General features: G+C 42.0%; 2 protein-coding genes across 6 annotated transcripts in view; one reads left to right on the top strand and one right to left on the bottom strand.

Annotated features, from left to right (window-relative positions):
- Positions 1–185: 185 nt before the first annotated feature.
- usp1 (ubiquitin specific peptidase 1) lies at positions 186–8,741 on the bottom strand. 4 transcript variants are annotated; one of them, XM_049588602.1, is made up of 9 exons: positions 8,417–8,741; positions 7,678–7,906; positions 6,156–6,300; positions 5,022–5,123; positions 4,618–4,784; positions 3,634–4,340; positions 3,329–3,487; positions 2,967–3,168; positions 186–2,781 (listed from the first exon to the last, which is right to left on the bottom strand). In XM_049588602.1, the coding sequence occupies exons 2-9, from the start codon at positions 7,845–7,847 to the stop codon at positions 1,977–1,979; spliced, it is 2,457 nt and encodes an 818-aa protein (XP_049444559.1). In that variant the 5' UTR covers positions 7,848–7,906; positions 8,417–8,741; the 3' UTR covers positions 186–1,976. The 4 variants fall into 4 exon arrangements, with proteins under 4 accessions (XP_049444559.1, XP_049444558.1, XP_049444556.1 ...); XM_049588601.1 differs by having other exon boundaries at positions 4,618–4,787; positions 6,156–6,297; positions 8,417–8,739; XM_049588599.1 differs by having other exon boundaries at positions 4,618–4,787; positions 8,417–8,738.
- A 2,385-nt stretch (positions 8,742–11,126) lies between these two features.
- Positions 11,127–19,884, top strand: part of kank4 (KN motif and ankyrin repeat domains 4) — a 94,054-nt gene continuing 85,296 nt past the window's right edge. Inside the window, exon 1 of one of the 2 annotated variants that reach the window (XM_049587539.1) lies at positions 11,127–11,172. The gene's annotated coding sequence lies outside the window, so the exon portion shown is untranslated. Of the gene's footprint in view, positions 11,173–13,763; positions 14,084–19,884 lie in introns of those variants that run through there. The other variant, XM_049587536.1, reaches the window with a different exon arrangement.

Below are 19,884 nucleotides of genomic sequence, written 5' to 3'. Positions count from 1 at the left end.
CTTTAAACATCCTTGTATAATTTTATGTAGTTTTGTTTTGTTTATTTTAAATATTTTACTAAATAAATATTTTAATGTTCAGTTGGGTGTATGCTGGTTATTTCTTTGCTTCCTAATGTATTATTTGTGTTTCTGTAGGACAGTAAATCAGTAGGATGTGAATAAGAGTATCACCAGAGAGGACGTGAAAGTAAAAACTTTATTGCTTATAGAATGAACCTGCCGACATTAATATATTTACAGTTGGAATGAGGTACAGTTTAAAGGAGACAACACACACATTTGGCCTGTCACATTATGTTAAACCAGATCGGAAAGCATTCTAAAACTTGCTCTGAAAACAGTTCCCATAAACACATGATTTATACTGACCATAGCCCACAATGACTATTACTCACTTAGCTAAATAATAACTGATTCAATCCCTGAAACTGACTGGATATATAGACACTCAGCTGTGGAACCTAAATGAACGATGTCACCTTTCAATCAAAGGTATTTCAGTTGTCCAACGCCTGGAATGAGCCTGACATCTGTGGAAGTTGCAGTGCAGTAGGATGTTGATTCACTTACGGCCAGAGTATTTTGTTTTGCAGTGCTCTCGGCTACAGTTTACACTCGATCGATACAAACTGCCAAAACTGGATGAATGAAGATACCAAGCAGTTACATCAGTAACGCTCAGATGTGTCTTGTGCTGCTCTAATGTTTTGTGCTTAATTGTTTTGTCTTAAAATGATCTTAAGTAGAACAGAACTGGAGGTAGGTCGTATGATGTCTGAGTCAAGAGTCACTGAGCAGGAATTTAACCCGTCTTCTGAATTAAATAACAGATCCATTAAGCTAACTCTTAGTCACACACTAAGTTAGATAGGAAAATGAACGAGGCAGTTTTTCATAATCTTGCTGAACACATCTTATAAAAATATGATAGCTGAGTGAAGAAATATACATTTAAGTTTCACAACTTTTACTCTGCACTGGCACCTTCAAAAGGCTCCTGATGTGAAATGAGTGAGACTATCAGCGTCCTGCATAAACTATTTGAGTATTAACAGTACCAAAAATATGAATATGCTTGGCACAACTAGCATTGTTGTAGAAGTCACAAATCAGTCCAACACTTTTTCCAGCATCGATGGCTTCAGTTTCAGGCTTCGGATGTATTACAAAATTTAATAAATCAGTGCAAAACAAAGTTTCTGAGAAGCTGGTATGGGAGGTGGGCAAAGTTCTCTCCAAAATTACAGAAAATATTGCAGGAAAAAAAACTGCAGCATGTTGTTCTTTCTAACCCCATGAAGTGTATTGTGTATTGCTCTGAAAATGGCAAATATATTTGGTTGTTATTTTGGCTTCTAGTTGAGTAAACTATTCCAAACATACACAGCACGTAGTCTCTTGTAAATGCAAATGAATTTTAGAAAAGTATTCAGCTAGAAAAAGACATTCCCCAACAATTTTGCATTTTCATTGAATGAGAGTTTAGTTCCAAAGTGCTTTTCCAATTTGTAAAAAGGAATCATATAAACTCAATAGCTGAGAAAACATTGAACAAAAAAAATAAAAAAAAATAAAAGGACGTTTTAGACAATGGCAGAAAAAAAAAATCATCAAAGCCAGCCAAGAGAGAATAGTACAGACAGCAAAAAGACAGGTCACTGTACTCAGTTTACAGAGGTTAAAGTCACAACCTCCCAAAACATGTCTCAAAAGGGCTGACGTAATCCCGGCACGTAAAAATGAATCCCCATTTCTAAAATACAACCTTGAGCTTATGGACACTGAGGCGAGTCTCTCTGACACCTGTTTCCTCTGTAAAATCTATCTTCAGTTCAGGTGCTAATATGGCAGCCACTGGATTTCTGGCACTGTTTATAGTATTGCAAAATACAACTGTACTTTGTCTGGGTGCTCAACTGCTAAAGGTCTGTCTGCCCCAAGCCCCTGAATCAACAGCGGCCCTTGTGATCGCCTTAGTGTCCGGGTTCGGGCATCCTTCTGTAGAACAGCAGGTAAGGTGTGGATGAGGAGTATGTCTCAGGAGAGCAGGAGAGCAGGAAATCCTCCTCCTCAAACAAACGCACCTCAGAGTCATCAAACAGCAGCCATTTGCCCTCATACTCAAGGAGGCTGTTCAGAGCCTGCTGCTCTGTGGCCTCTGCCCCGCCACAGGCAGTCACTGATGTGTCCTCTCCTACTTTGGCCTCCTTGGTAAGTCCTGCTTCAGTATTTTGGCCCAGGCTACTGACTGGTGTCCTCCGTTTGGATCCCTCTGTTGAGCCACTGCTGGCTGGTTTGTCTGTGTGTTTGCTGCTGTTGCTCCCCAGGTCACAGCTAGACAGACTCCTCTGCCCCCCCAAGAGTCCGACCCCACCCTCTGACAGCTTCTTTCCTCCAGTTTTGCTGCCGGCCAAACTCGCACCTCTCTGTCCCCTTGCATTCAGGCTGAAAGACACCTCTCCATCATCATAGTCCAGCACTTCCTCTTTCACCTGTACTCCCTCTTTACTTTCCTTCTTCTTTTCCTCCTCCTCCTCCTCCTCCTCTTTTTCTTTTCTGTCTCCCAGCCAGAGCTTCACATCTTTCAGATCGGACATGCGGACGTAGGCGGTGTAGTGGCCGCTGCTGATGGTGACGCCGCTGTGCATGACCACAGCAAACAGCTGATAGTGTTGATCCTTTGCAGCTGAGGGCCGGGTGCACCACTCCTCTAGAGACAAGGTCAAAGGGGTCTGCAAAGGCGTGTTCACTTTGGACAGACCTGCGTATGGGTCCAACCTAGGAGGAAAGGAAACAAGGAGATGAGTTATATTCCTGTGTAACATCAGGCTCTTACAAAAGTCATGATATAGTATTCCATAAAAGAAGTGTACAAAAATACCATAGTATGGTATGGCGTAAAAATGCCATAGTATAGTATGGCCTAAAATGACCGTAAACGTGTTAAAAATGTATCAACTCACTCTAAACTGTTGGCAGAAAAACGCTTCAGGTGAATGGTGATCACTTCAGGAGTTTTGTCAAACAGCAGACTTCTCTCAGCCTCCGTGTAATGATGACACGTCTCACAGAAGTATTTGTCCTCGCCAACGATGCGCTCCACTGAGGCAAACTGGCCGATGGCCCATTTCAGAGTCTTCAGCTCTGGTTTGGGATCAGGAGAGACTGGGAAGAGAGAGGACATCAGTTACTGAATTAGTTATTTTTCTTCTGCACTGTGGTCTGGAAAAAAATGAAGGGTGTACAAGAAAGCTCCCAATGATAGCAGGACTGACCAGGTGCAAACAGCTATTGTATCTATGGGAATTAAAGTAAGACTCCTCACCCTCAGAGAAGTCATCTGGGCTGCTGGGTTCGTCATCAAGCACTGGGACACTGATGTCCTGGAAGTCCTCTCTCCTCTCTGTGAAGCTCTCGCACTCCAGACAGCGAGTCCTCAGAACCAGTCGACCCTGGAACAAGTGCTCCATCAGGTCTAGACCATCTGGATAGGATGGAAACACAGACGCACACGGCTGAATGATTTTCTGTTCAAAGACTCAAGTATACCCGGCAAATAGGACCACCCATATTAAATCAATACCAAATAAAAACACAGCCCATGTCCCACTCCTCTTATAGTAACTATACCTTGACGTTCCACTGCTTTCTTGTCTTTAGCCGTGTTTTCTGATCTCTCCTCATTGGTCTTCTCGTTCGGACTCTGGTCGTCAGTCAGCTCTTTCTCCTGCTCTGACTTGATCTGGTTCCTCACAGAGCTGATCTTCCCCACACTGAGGAACTTGGAAAAAATACTCGGTTGTTTCCCAGAAGGCCTCAGCCAGCTCAGCTTGGACCTCTTCTTTCTTTTCCCATCTGCCACTTTACACGCCTTTTCACCTTTCCCCTCGCTGTCGCTCTCTTTTTCCTCCTCTTTATTTAGCTTCTTCATCCCTTCATCCTCTGCCTCCTCTCCATCTTTGTCTCGGGCGCTGTCCATCACGATGTCACTGGAGGACTTCCTTTTTGAGCGAGTGAGGGGTCTATTATCTTCAGCTTCGGTTTTCTTACTCTTGACAGATTTCGACTTCTTTTTGGCATTCCCCACTTCGGTGTCGCTCTTTCTCTTGCCGCTGACTTGGCTGTCCTCTTCAGTGGGAGATTTGGATTCTGTCACAGGGCTGCTGGAGCCCGAATGCACACCGTTCTCAAGTTTAATCTCAGTCTTGATGTCATCCATCTCCAACTCCTGCTCCTTCCTGATGGTGTCACAAGCCTCTTGGATGCATCCCAGGATGCACTGCAGCACCTCCTGGGCGTCATGCTGGAGATAGCCTTCGTACATAGGGTTCAGCTGCCTGCAACACATATGGAGCCGTCACAGTTAGTTCACTGATGGTAGTTTAAGAAAACAATTTCTTTAACATTTTTAGGAAAGACAAGAGAATCAAAATTCCACTCATGTCTCATTCTACATCATGCACCAACACAACTTGTTTCTGATTTATCTGTGACAGAAAAGGCAGTTTTGTCACACTGATTAATTCAGGTGCAAATTAACTACCTTGCTACCTAGTACATCACTGGGTCAGCCATCTGGGTCTGATTTATAATTCAAAATAACCACATCATTACCTGAGTGTGTGGAGTATTTTTCGAGGCGGTGTGGCGAGTTCCCCTTCACTGAAGCTGTCAGGGTTTAACAGGAAGCTGGACTGCAGCTGCTCCACAGATGTTATCAGACTGTTGAAGCTCCCAATGAGCTCAATCTGAGGTGGCAAAGTCTCTGCAGAAACTTCTGACTGCTGAGAAAAAAATTACAAACAAAAAATGTATAAAATAAAAAACTCTCTGAACTGTAGCTTAGCAATAATATATATATTGTTGCTTGTTTGATTGTACCATATTGTACAATAGCCCAAAAGTACATGTGCTAACCTCATGAATCTCAATTAGTGGTGTTGATTTTATGCATTTTTGGAGGCCATTGTTTGCAAATGTAAATCTCGTAAAACAAATGTAATTTGCCTTGCGCCAACCTCTTCGCTTGTATCAGCTTCTTCCTTTGGTTTGTCCTTTCTTTTAGACAGGCTGTACAGCTTCTTTATGCCTTCTCTGAGCCCTGGGCAGTAGTACAGCACCTGCAGGGGCAGAAAGACACCAACAAGATTAGTCATATGGATATGAATGAATGGCTGGCTGGATTAACCATTTCGATAATAACTAATGAAATGCAGAATTTTTCATAAGGTACTTTTTGATGAAATTGATCATTTTAGGCCTTTTCAAGACTGTGGTTACCCTGTAGGATGACAAAGCATTACACACTAAAACAACACTGAAAAGTTTCCTGCTTCCATACTGCATAATATGTTGCCTTATTGTCTAGTCAGTGGCCAAAATGAAGAGTGACCAAACACATAGTGTATGTTCTTTACTCTGCAAGAGAAAAAAGTACTTCTTATTCCAAACAAGAGAAGAAATATGACTACACATCTACAGAAACCGAACAGGTATGGCAGAGATCATACAAGTGCTGGAACGTGTAATCAAACCTCCAGTATCTGCCCGTCTCTTTATGTTCTAACACTGCCAATACAGATAAGCCAAAGTGACAGGATCTGATCTGAACACAAAGTATGTCACAGTACTGAGGAGACATAACACAGCGGAGGAGCAACTTAGCTACAAGTTGTTATCTATTATTCATCAGCCGCAGAGGACACTGTTTGCCAACTATGTTCAACTACATTCCCAGGAACAAGAAAGTCATTTTCTTTTCTTTCTAAATTACTTCCTGGTAAGTTGCTTGATGATTCTTTGTGCAAGACAAGACCTGTATCTTGACATTATGTTATGACTTGTTGTACCACACACAGAAGGGAAAAAAAGTGAAATCCACCACTGAAGTCAGATGAGATGTGGATCATAAATTATCAGTGTAAAAAACATGGACTATTCATGTTATGATGTAGGAAATTCATTCCATGAGATGAATACAGAGAACCTTTGCAAATACAAATTATGGTCTTGGTTGCCTGTTCTAATTACTGAGTTGTTTAGTCTAATAATTACACTTGCTTTGTGAAGCATTATCCTATTTATACATTTTACATATATGGGTTATAAAACATGAACGATGTACATCTATTCTGCCTCTGGTGAGGACCCACCTGCAAGATACTGTTCAAATAGCAGGTGTTGCCCAAGTTGTTGAGCCCCACGAATGGCACCAAGGACTCTCTCTTCTCAGATGGCAGGAGAAGGCCAGGTGAGGCTGGACATGGAGAAGGACCAGGGACCACCTGATCACAGCTGCTGAATGTGGAGAAGAAAACACAGTTTCGAATTAAACAGAAAAGAAGAACAGTTACTTGTTACTGGTTTGACTCGTGCAGTTTGACTAGAGCTGGACGATATGGTTGCAATCACTACCCACTGCTGTGCATTACATGAAACTAAACTCTTATCATGTAGGGTAAAAAACTGAATACAAATAACTGGCTAGTTTTGATTTAGTTTGCTTAAAGTCATTTAGTGTGAGAACTGAAATTTGTAACATGGTAACATAATATCTTTATTACAAATTCAACATATAATGTTTATTGTTATTATGTTTGATCCTAGAATTACTCAAATATCCAGTTTTAGTAGGCTTATCTGGCACAAAGCAGGGTTGCAGGACCAATCAGGGGTCCAAGGTTATCTTGGACATAAGTAGTAGTTTGGGTTTCTAAGCCTTGTGGCCACATTTTTGCCCTCCCTTTCCCCACAGGATTGAGAGTTGTTAAATAATCATATGAATTAGTGTTTTTCAAACTTTTTGTGACCAAGGCACACCAAAGGGCAAGCCAAAATCTCAAGGCACACCTACATTTATATCAGTGCACAATAGCTTTTATAACTTGTGTTATCACTCTTATCACAACATAAGACAATAAAAATAAGACAGGTAGCCTTTGTGATACCGTCTGCTAACTCAGTGGTAGGTTGTCTTCGCTGGTGCTTTGCTGTAATTTACTCTGTACAATAAAGCGATCCATTGTCCCACTCACACTTTCTCCTTTGTAATTGTTATCACCCTCACACTGGCTGTCAATCAGGGCTCTTGATGTGTCACATACATATAATTCCTGTGTGTTAATGGCGACAAATAGGTTCCTCATGAAGGTTTATTTATTTATTTTTTTTAAATTATATTAAATTAAATTGATTAACTAGAGTTTGCCTCTTTCTTAGAAAATGGGTGTGCACTACATACTGATATAGTCGATTAAAATTCATATATTTTTATGTAGGCCCAGTTGTATATTGCAATAATAATGTGTGGTTGTCACAAAATCCCACGGCACACAAGGACTGGCGTCATCAACTGAGAAACATTGATATAAATGATCGAAAAATTTTTAGATTAATTTTGGTTGTGTTTTAAAGGCATAAAGATAATGATTTGAGGAAAATAAGGATGCATTTATCATCAAATCTCAAACAAATCCCTCTTATCATATCCATTCATTACCATGTCATTACAAAGGCTGAGGATTTAGCACAATAATGTGATAATGTTTTAGGCGAGAAGTAACAGACAGCTTAACCCGACACACCATTCTTCAACAAAGCAGGGCCATAAAAACTGTGTTCTGAACTTTGTGTGACCCCACATTAATGGCTCACTGACAGACAGCAGAGACCCACCTTGCCTCAGGCTCCACTTGTTCAACAGTTTTGGGTTCATCTGCCTGAGGTTCAGAGAAATCCAGGACCCGTTTAGTTTCTTTCTTCTGGAGGAACTTCAGAGACAGTTTGCTCTTCTTGACGGGGCTCCCCAGCGCCGCCACGACATGTTCCCCCTGCAGACCTGGCATCTTTGCTCCTAGTACCTTGAGGGTTTATTTCCTCTACAGAGATGCAACAGCGCCCCTCACTGGCGAGAACAGGAAACACAGAATGTAATCTCAATAGGCGCCATAAGAGTTCAACGAGACCGAAAAGTAACTAACTACGCACTTAACGTTAAGTTAACACTGCGTAGTTGAGTGACTACAACCAAACAAGCTAGCTTAAATTACTGCAAACAGCTTTAGTTCAGGAAGTACAACCCGGCTACCGACTGAACACCGAATTATATAACATGTTAGCCGGCTAACGCTAACTTACTGGTGCTTCTCTTATTTCCGTTGCCTCCTCTATATTTGAAATAGAGCCGTTAACATGAACAACCGTTATCTTTTTGTCGTTACACAGCAGCAGAGACGAAGCAAAGACGGCTCATTAAACTGCACTTTGCACACAGCACAGCCACAAAACTGGGTCAAAACGGAGCGGCGGAGAAGTGGGAGGAGAAAACAAGCAGCACGCCGCTTCTAACAGTCCACTCCAACTAAACTAACTCCAAATATCCCCACAATGTCTGCAGCTTTTTATCAACTCTTACCTGAATGAGTCATTCCAGGTTTAAGTTTAATATATTTCACGAAATATCCAGACTTAGAGCCATTTACAGACTGTTAGACGATTCAGACGGTGCAGCAGAAGTTGGCGCTTTTTCCGACTGGAAGACCCAACGCCGACAACATCGCCAGTGAAACACCAGCACGACTTCACAACATCCGGGAAAAACGTCCGAATAACGGTCGTTCCTGACTCTAAACGTATTTTAGAAGTATAAGTTAAACATTTAAATGTGCGTAGACCTTTGCAAAAATTATATAACCAGAGAAAGTTATATTCTAGATCTCAGGCATATATTTAGTCGCCTATTTAATTTAGGACCCTCGGAGCAGGTTGTCAAGCTGCGTCAAGTTAGACTGAATGATACCGGAAATGGTCTTTTAGACTCCTCCATCAGCTTAAAAGTGAAATAAATTGTTGAACATGAATCCTGCACGTGATCTCAAGTTAATCTACATAAATAAATAAATAAACAAACAAACTAAAAGGAACACATTTTTAAAGGCATTGTTTAAAAAAAGGTTTTTCCTGATAACTCAATACCTGTGTAGTTTTTCTAAAGTACAACTGTGAATGCAGGACTTTTACCAGTAAAGCCTGTTTTTAAATTGTTTTAGGTCTACTTTTGCTAAAGGAAGTAAATAATTCCACTCCTGATCGATTGCTTTCTCAGCAAACAAGGGACAAAGACACTTTTCATTTTATTTAAATGTACTTTTACTTACAATTTAGGGTGTAGATTACAGGGGGACGCCAGAGACACAGGAAAAACAGCCCAGTTTCTCTTTACTGGTTTGATTATTGTACATTTTACCAGAGCTGGGCAATATGGTTGCAATCATTTGCAGCTGCACATTTTATTAAACCAAACTCTTAACATGTATAAAATCCAACATGACTAAGGCACATCTACTTTTTATTTAGTTTTATCATTAACTTTAAAAGCTGAGGGTTGTAAAATGACAAGATATGATTATATGTAACTATTATCAGAATTTTTTTTTTAAGTGCGTCTCTAATCATAAATATTCATGGTCATATCTCCCATGTTACAGCTGACGCATTGTTCCTTGGCATACAGATGTGTAACAAAAAATATTTTACTTTTAAGTTCTAGAATTTAAAAAAAAAAAAAATAGCATTAGTAGGCTTATGTGGCCAAACTCAGGGCTGCAGGGCCTCCATTTGTCGTTGAATGAGGTTCAAGGCCCTTGTGGATTAGAACCCCGCAATAAAAACATCAGGATAGTAGACATAAAAGCCATAAAGACACGTATGGATGCGGAAAGTGCTTAAATTGGTGCATAAAAATTCTCCACAAATCAGGAAATGAAGTGTTTGACGCTCAAGATTTTCTGGCGGTGGTATGCAGTGTTGACAAAGAGAAGTCAAGCAGTGTTTTGATAAACCCCAAGCAAGACCATGGGATCAAATCCAAGTGGGAACTGAAAGAAAATCATATGCGTTCACACAGAAAGTACAGCAGATGGGTTAACCACATTACTGATGCGAGCCTATTTGAACCAAACCCTAGTGCTGTTGATTAGCCTATAGCAGGGGTGTCAAACATACAGCCAGGGCCAGAACTGGCCTACCAAAGGGTCCAATCTGGCCCACTATGACTTTGCACACCTAATATTGATGCACTTGTGAAGGCTAAGAGGTGCCAGGTTTCAAAAACAGTTTAAACAGTGAGCAGATACATCATGTAAAATGCTGCCCCTGAGGTTTTACCATCCTGGCCAGAATAAAGTTCTCTGAATTAACAGTGACTAGTTACTGTGGTCATATTTAAAGATACTGAACATTGTGCAAAACATTGTCATCCAGCAGCTTCAGTATGAAAGTATCTGTATCAGATTTCTATCTTAAAGCAATATCGGTGAAACCGTTTTGCTAAAGCACCAACAAAACTATAATTTTTAAAATGATTTGTGAGGCAGGGGATGACTTAACCTGCTTCCTCAACAGCGTTCACTTTAGTGGGAGTGGAAAATTATGAAAAAAAATGTACATGTATGCATGAATAGCAGATTGTCTGAATGTGGAAAAACTGACACATACTGTTGAATTTGCACATATTTTTCTTAGGATATCACGGGTTGTTCATCATTTGTTTTCAGAATGTTCTTCTTGACACTAAAAAAACAGAAACATTTGAAGCGGTTGTTATTCAGATGTTATTATGCAGTGGTTTTACCGGTCCAGCCCCCTTGAGTTAATGTAATTTAATTTAATTTCATCTCATCATCTAATAATTTTATTTCATTTTATTTTATTTGTCTAAGAGGGACAGTGCACAGCTATGTAGCTGCACTAGAGTTAGCTATTATCTAATTTTCATCTGTAGTCACTGGGCAGGGACTAAAAGACACTAGTTTCTCGGCTTTTATTTTGAAGATAATGAACGGAAGTGCGGTTATATTTCGCCTGACTTGATAGTAGTTCTTTTCTTGAAACTCAATCTAAAAATTATTTGTGAATATTTCATATTAATAAGACGCTGTTTGCGCTTCATAATATTTTAGGAAGACTTTTCTTGTACATAAACACGAAACAAAACAGTTCGTCACCGTGAATGGTTGAACACGGTTGTTACTGGCAGTGTCCACCTTCAGCCGACAGGGGGCGACATTGTACATATAAATGAAGGTAGAAGTGTTGGGCATCATTCCCTCCTCCTCTGGAGCATCGCTTCATCTGACAGTCAGCAGAGGCTATCCTTCCACGGTTTTAACGGTAAGATACTATTAACGATTTCTCCGGTGTCTGCGTGAATAGATGAACTAAAATGCTCGAATTGCTCACTGTGAGAGCAGCCTATTTAATCTCTGTTCCGGCTCATCTGTATCAGCTGTAGTGTGTTAATTGTAACAGGGCTACTGAGTAGTCCTGCTGGCGTGCGTTTTATCACACAGGATGGATCGCAGCAATTCAACGCAGCGCAAAAATAAGAAATGACAGGTGTGTCGTTTCCTGCTCGCACACAGGCAGTGTAGGCATTTGTCAATACGATGGTATGTATGCAGGACGAGCCTCTGCTGCTGCTGCTGCTGCTGCAGAGTGGCTGCTTGGTCAGCAGCAGAGATGTATCGATGGACATGAGCATCTGTGTCTCAGCTTCCACAATCCACTCTATTTATTTCCTGGCTTGGTGATCAAGTGATGTTGCAGTAAGGATGCTGATAGTGGATGGGAGTAGTTTGGAGATACGGGACTTCCTGTGGGGCTGTTGTGTTGTGGTAGTGGTGGAGCTACAGCATGCAATCACCATCACCATCCTCAGAATGTGTTATCTTTGCCATCTCCAGCTCTGGGTTGGCTGCAACAGTACATTTCATCACTAAACGAGCAGGGCAGAACCCCATACCTCATTTAAATTGGGTTGAAATTATCTTAAACCCCACATATGATATTTAATAATTGCCCGGTGAAATAGATTTCATTACAGATGTAATAACCAGCAGGTGATTTATCCAGGTTTAAAAAGGAGCACTGGTAGAGACGTGTTCTCTTACATCCCATCTAAAGCCTAACCAGGAGGTGCATTATGAAGAAGGATTACCGTGTCCCACTTCCCTCATCACCTCCTGATAACATCATTTTCTCAAGGGGAGCAGTCTTTGCCTGCACTCCGAGCAAGGCAGATGTCCTAAAGAGATGCGAAATCAACACGAGGCCTTGCTTTTGATTGGCTGTTACGTTACACACTGAATGCAACAGGACTGTCACATACTGAACAAGGTCACTGGACAGATTTGAGGATTTGAGGTGGTGGAAATGTGCATGTACGCCTGTGCTCCTGGGAGACTTTCTTTCTATTTTCTGTAGAAATAAACGCACAGATTGAAGTAGAAACAAGAATCAAACATTCACCGGCTCCTCATTGAATTCTGGACAAACTGCCCCCACTGTGGACGCAAACATTTCAGAGATATTGCCACCTACTGGCCGACCCCACAAGAATTTAACCCCTAACCTGTATGAGTAATGAGGACCGTTCTCCATGCACTGAGCACTGGAGTTGGCATTTATCAAGGCAGGCATTGTCCCAGGAGGCACGGAGCTCTCTCACAGCCGGAGCAGCGGAGGTTGGCGGTGTGGCAGCTCTAAGTCCTGGCCCATGACATGAAACACCCCCCCCCACCAAGAAGGGGAACACTGGAGGGAAAATGAAAGCATGTTGAGCGACAGGCAATGGTGCACTCCAAGAATGAGAGGCATGTCCTGCAATCTACTTCAGTTTACCTTTCAACAACAAATCCCTCTGCACACACACATACACACACATGTGCCTTATTTTTTGTACGCCTGCAGGGTATAGCAACTCCATTAACCATTTAATCACAGCAAACAAACAAGATGTAACATGTTAATGAGTTTTAGCAGTGCCAAAGGTGGATTCTTTTAACCTTTGAACTTTTTCTTTAGAGCCCAAAATTGTATTTCAATCACGAGGAATTAAAGGTAGGATTTAGAGGCATTTAGCAACCAAGTGAAGCTTCCCTACAGGAGAACTACGGTGGCTGACGTTAAGACACAAATGGTCTGAGAGCCAGTGTTTGTTTTGTCCGTTCTGGGCTACTGTAGAAACAATATATTGACCTCCATGGAAGAGGACCCGCTCCGTATGTAGATATAAACGGCTCATTCTGAGGTAACTAAAACACAATGATTCTTATTTTCAGATGATTATACACTCAAGAAAACATACTTATCATATTATATATTCCATTTCTGCCAATATATTCCTCCAGCTGGTGGGACAGGGTCCAAAAGTGGGTTGCGGGCACATTCCAAATGGACCCCACGTGACTCCCAAAGTGTCAAGTTTGTAGAAAAACACACTTTATTTTCAAGTTCTGTGAATTTCTAGCACTGAGCTTATATTTTAAAGTGCCGTTTTCTGCTGTAGAGCTATTCAACATAGATGAAACTCACTGTGAGCTCTAAATTCAACTCATTAAGGGCTGTTTTTGCCATGAAGCATGTTATTGCGTTGCTCTCCCATCAGCTAGTTTATTTATTTTCCCTGAAATCCCCGCAGACATCTCACGCAGGCTCTGTTCAGCCGAGAGAGTACTTTGTGTGTGTGTGTCTGTCAGTAAAAGGGAGCTAATGAGATCCTCCACGAGTGTATGCCTGTGTGCATAACCTCGCATGCATATGTGCATATATCAGATCAGATCAGGATGCCTCCCTCTCTCCCTCCCTCACACACTTTCTCCCTGCATACTTTAGAGCATCTGAGCGACTCCCATTTGATGCATGCTGACGAGGTGGGTGTATCTAGCCCAGCCGCTCTGATGTTTGGAAGCGGTAACTCCTTCATCCTACTCAGTCTGCTCTCTACTCTCCATGCTCTCCTGTTTCAGCCAGTCTGTCTGCCCTCTAGCGTAGTACTTTCCTTTCACTCACCGCTATTCATCACCGTCCAGGATACATTTACACAAACCCACGTAGGTAGACAGAATACTGTCCCAGTGGAGTGAAGAGTTTGGCTGATAGATACAGATATATGTACATTACCTTGGAAAGAGCTAGAAAGTGGGGATCTGTAGCAGTGCAGTTGAAGCTGAAGTTTTCTCCCCCACTGCGTTTTTTTTTTTAATGATTTTTGTCCCAAAGGATACCACACACAGCTGCAGAGGTAAGGGAACAATAGATGTGCTCTGCACTTTTTGCTATTTTTTTTCTCTTTATTTTACTGTTTTGCTCTCATTCTTTCTTTCCCAGCTGTTTTTTGTGTACCATTTTCACAATGCATCCTCTGTCAGTTATTGATATTTAATGTATCTTCATCCTATTTGCTGTCTCTTTTCATTTTTACCACTTTTCCTGTTTATTGTGCTGCTGTCTGGTGCAATATTTTTCCATTTTCTTTCCTCTCTTTCTCAGTGCAGCTCATTTTAAAGCCATTTCTGGAGCTGCTACATTCTCAAACCAGCACACATTTATATACATCCCAGCCATGCTGTGACAACTCCAGCTTTTATCATCTTTCTCTCTCCCTGTGCTGATGTTTATTTTTTTGCACTAAGCTATAGGATCTTCTCGCATCTGTGTGGTAATCAGATGCTGGAAGTTAGGCACGCATGTACATATTTGTGCACAACATGTACAAACATACCGACAAAGGGGATTTCTCTTTTTATCTTTATCTGTGTGTTTGTCTTTTACGTCTTCCTGTACCAGTTGATCCCCTCTCTGAAGCGTTTCATTAGCTGGACCAAGTTTCAGTAAAATTCCCCTCTGGCCTGACTAATGTCTTTCAGCTGGAGTCTGACACGTGCACATATGAATACAGTTACAATTCATACATACTGTAGGAAGCACGCTAACTAGGCAGCGGATGGAGCTGAGAAATTGCAAGTGATGGTTGTTTAGAGTGATCATATATGTAACTCGTGCAGCGATCTGCATGCATTCACTCTGCATCTTTGCTTCGCTTGCCATCCTCGGTCTCTCTCTCGAACACAAACCCCCCTGTCTTTCTCTATCTCTGCTCTTTTGTGGTCTGCACGTATTCTCAGTTAGCCTTGGTCACTGCTCTGCTTGCCTGCCACAGAGCATTGGCCATGGTTGGTTGGTTGGCTAACCGCAGCTACACAGCATTAAAAAGGCAAAGCGTCCCTGTTACATGGGGCATGTTTACAGGGTGTCACATTGTGTGTGACTGTGTTTTGTGCTGCATTCACTGACATTAAGAACTCTTCACCCATGCCCAGGTTAAAGGCCACATTGTTATTCTTACACACACAGTGTCCTCTGAGATATTGCTGACCCGTATTAGTGTACAGTCCCCCTCGGTGTGTGTGTGTATGTGTGTGTATCAGCGTGATTTCCTCGGAGCTGCAGCGAGGTGACTCATAGCGGCTCACATGCTGGTGGCTGTTAGATGTGTTCACTGTAACGATGCCATGATGTGTGATTTGCAAATAGGCCGTGTCTGATGAAACCATGTATCTGTGAAATGTCAACTTTTCAGGAAAAGAAAACAAGCAAAACAGCCCCTCCCCCACGTTATTTTCACCTTCCATGAATTCTTAGGGTTATCGAGTGCGAACTGAGAAGATATAGTCAAATCTCAAAAGATTTTTCTAAACATGTAGAAGAGCTTGTAATGCTTTAAGTAGAGCTTAAAATATTACAACAACCTAAAACAATGTTTATGCTGTATTGACATCAACAAAATTGAATTTCTCCATTGGGATAAATAAATAAAGTTTCTCTTAATATCTAAAACACTAAAATCATCCATTTGTTTTTAAATGTCCAGTGTGTAGGATGTAGGGGCATCTGTTGGCGGAAATGGTATATAATATTCATAACTATGTTTCTATTAGTTTATAATCTCCTGAACTTAAGAACTTTACCTTAGAATCAGCCATTGATATCGGCATACCACGCGGGTCCTCCTCCATAGCGTCCGCCATGTTGATTCTACTGTAGCCCAGAATGGACAAATCAAATATTGGTTCTAGATAATGTGAATGGCCTTCATTTATATAGTGCGTTTTTAGTCTTCCTCAATCACTTTTTACACTACGAGTCACATTCACCCATTCACACACACATCCATATACTGGTGGCCGAGGCTACCATACAAGGTGCCACCTGCTACTCAGTTTTTAATACACTGATAGAACAGCCATTGGGAGCAATTTGGGGTTCAGTGTCTTGCTCAAGGATACTTCGACACAAGAATGGAGGAGCTAGGAATTGAACCACTGATCATAAAATTAGTGGCCGACCCGCTCTACCTCCTGAGTCACAGCTGCCCTAGGGGGCCACAGATGGGGGGCAAATCACATTTTCACGTCGGCCATCGTAGTTCTCTTATATGGAAAACCACGGTTGCCGATGACGTTTCAGTTCTGCAACCTCGCTGCTAGATGTCACTAAATCCCACACACTGGACCTTTAACTGAAAAGTGGTCCAGGGACGGCAATGTCTGTCACTTTGGTCCAGACTGAAAGATCTCAATAACTATTGGATGGATTGGCATAAAATTCGGCAGACGCATTCATGGTCCTCAGAGGATGAATCCTACCAAATTGGTGATCCCCTGACCTTTCCTGTGGCTCCACCAGCAGGTTCACATTTGTGGTTTTGAGTGAGATGTCTTGACAGCTATTGGATGGTTTGGTATTTAATTTAGTGCAAACATTTATGTCACCCTTAGAATGAATTGCTGCTGTTCATCTTTTTGTGAATGCTGATTCGTGTCAGGTGGCACGGTTGTGGAGTGGTTAGCACTGACGCCTCCTGGTTCCTGGTTTGAAGGTTCGAACCCAGGGTGGGGGGTTTGAATCCAGGCTGGGGGAGCCCTTCTGTCTGCATGTTCTCCCTGTGTCATCGTGGGTTTTCTCCGGGTACTCCAGCTTCCTCCCACAGTCCAAAGACATGCAGGTTAGGTTAATTGGTCACTCTAAATTGGCCATATGTGTATGTGAGCACGAATGAATATATGTCAGCCCTGCGATAGTCTGGCAACCTGTCCAGGGTGTACCCCGCCTCTTGCCCAGTGTCAGCTAGGATAGGCTCCTCGCGACCCCCAACGGGATAAGTGGTTACAGAAATGAATGAATGTATAATGGTTTATGAACAAACCTGCAAAGCTAATGACATTCCCATTGGCCTCAACTCTACTTTTTGTTCAGTGCTAATTAGCAAATGTTAGCATGCTAACACGGTAAAGTAAGATAGTGAACATGGCAAACATTAGATCTGCTAAACATCATAGCATTGTCATTGTGAGCATGTTAGGATGCTGTCCATCTCAGAGAATCACTGTGCACATCACCTACAGGAGGGAAAACAAACAAGATTTTCTGGGGTAAACTAAATGTCATGAATAGTAAAGTAGTCCACTTTAGTCCTGCAGTGGAAACCAGACCATTAGCGACCAAGCCTTAGGTAGAACTGTATAGGAAAGGCTTAGCAGCTTAATCTGATGGAAAGTGTATTGAAGCACATAGGCAGACACACACACACACACACACACACACACACACACGCACACACACACTGGGCCCACCCAGAATCTGTAGCCACTCCAGTAAGCATCTTGGGATGGCTGCTCTTACACAGACAAAGCACACAACACTTGCTTCACTCTGAATAACTAAACATGCTATGCCGTCACGCTGAATAAACACACACCGCTCGGCTCGTGTTTTCTGAGTTTGTGAAATTGTCACAATGCTAATTATTCCTATTCTAAAGTCAGCTGTCAGCTCTGAAACAACACAAAGCACGAGGCACACGGCACGATTCCTTCACACAAATATTGTAGTGATGCATGTGTGTCTGGCGTGTCTAGAGCAGCGTGCTGCAGGTTGTTTTCTCACCAAGCAAGATGGGCAGTAAAGAGCATGGTGTGTGTGTGCGTTTGAAGTTGGCCGGTGCTAGTCGATGCCAGCCTGTGCTCTGTCTGGACTGGCCAAGCGCCCAGTGCTCCCATGTGGTTCATATTCTCCAGACTTTCACATCCACTGACTCCTCCTAAGGCCTCTCTGAACCTATAAATGCCTTTGTTGGCCCACACAGCGGGAGTGTGTTTGCGCACAAATATGTGTGTGTGCTAAGTTGATTGCTGAAAGGGATAAAGGTGTTCGGTTTCTTACTGAACCAAATAATCCACTACAAAGACAAAACAAAGCTAAAAAAAAGAGAGGATCCGTGAGGGTGTGTGCGAGCTTTCAAAAAGACTTCCTTGCAAGTGTGCTTGAGATCGAGCCATGCAGGGCGACACTAGGTTAGATTTTTTATTGTTTTATCTCCACAGTTTGGGAAAAAAAGAGATGTTCTTTCATTGAACAAGTGGCAGAGCTTGGGCTAAGGAGCTTTAGGGCTTCTTAGCTGTGCTGTGGGAGGGAGAGGGACTCCCTAAATTCTCTGTCTGTGTCAGTCAAAGAAGCCAAAAACCCCTCGCTGTGAACACACACAGATACATGAGAGCCACGAGTCAGCAGGCTCACACTCGCACACACCAGCTGAGCGAACGCCTAGGGATAGCACTACTAATCTCATTCTCTGTTGACACACTATTCCTCAGCTGTGCCATGCTTTCACAGCTCTCCCTCTCACCATGTTGGTATCCTAAAGCTAGAGGTGTGCTCCTTCCTATCACTGTCAGCAGAAGGGTGAGTTTGCACCGTGCCGGCAGTGTGTGTGTGTGTGTGTGTGTGTGTGTGTGTTTGCTTTGTGCCTGCAGCACATCTGCTCTGCAAACCACAGCTTCCCACAGAGTGCACAACTTTAAAGAACAGTGGGACTTTGCAGAAGTTCAGATAAAGTGGCTCTGTGGTCCTCAGGTGGTTTCATAGGGGCGGGTAGGAAGAGGAATAATTCTCTAAGTAACTTAATTTATTGGATTTTCCAATTCTAGTGAATACATTCTGAACAAATCTAATTCAATCCAGTTTTCGTTTTCCTTCATTTCAAAAATGTGGTCCCTTGAAAAGAGAAATTTAAGATATAAAGAAAAAGCTAAGATAATAGAAATGTATGAATTCAGAGAAAATGTGAAACTTAATTTACCTTCGACAAAAGGAAGAGTTTGTACACATCAGCACTTTGGCCCCTGACAATTCATGAGTTTGTTGTGGCTGATGTTGATCCAGCCCATTTTTTGGACAGTAGCCAGCCGGCGTTGAAGTCATTGCCAAGGTAGGCAGATTTCTTTCTTTGCCCTGAAAGCACATTTTATGTTTAAAGGAATGTCAGCTGGCTCAGTTCTGTACAAAGCACAGCCCGATGACAGACTCTTAGCTAATTTGAGTCTTTCAGATGTGTTATTGAAATGAGCAACTGGCTGATGACATGATATGTGACAACCGAGGGACCTCACCTTATCTGTCCACAGTGTTTAACTGCTACTGTGAAGGTTGAGACTGATAATTCAATTTAATTGAATTTAGTTGCCAGAAAAAGAGCAGACAATGGTAATTAACCTACAGTATCTTAGAGTGGCAGTCTAAAATAATGCATTTCGGCTGATCTGTCACTGAGCTCACCTCATACACCATTTATTGTATTATGACTGGTAATGGGTTATCCCCATATGTATTTTCATGCAAGCTTATTGGCATTGGGCTCCAGGGCAAAATATATTCCCATAGATCACCATCAGTGTTTCAACCAAAGGATCACAAAGCTTTTAAAGGTATACAATGCAGGATTTTTCTAAAAAACACAAACAAAAAATTATTTATAGACTCATTTTCTGACTTTCTTATTTTGCTAAGTGCAGGACATTCGTGGTCATGGTGCACAGGTGACTCTGAGACTTAATGAAAAGGCAGCACACATCTATAAGGAGGCTATGAAAATCTTGGATACAGCAACTGAAAAAACTGGGGCTGCCCCTGACAAAAAATATTCCTAAAACCAATAGTCATCATTTAGGATCATTAGTCGACTAGTTGCCAGCATGTTTATGATAT

Source organism: Epinephelus fuscoguttatus, linkage group LG10 (assembly GCF_011397635.1).
Source record: "Epinephelus fuscoguttatus linkage group LG10, E.fuscoguttatus.final_Chr_v1".
Lineage (NCBI taxonomy): Eukaryota > Metazoa > Chordata > Actinopteri > Perciformes > Serranidae > Epinephelus > Epinephelus fuscoguttatus.
The sequence above is the reverse complement of the archived record's forward strand: the minus strand, read 5'-3'. Positions and strand labels throughout refer to the sequence as shown.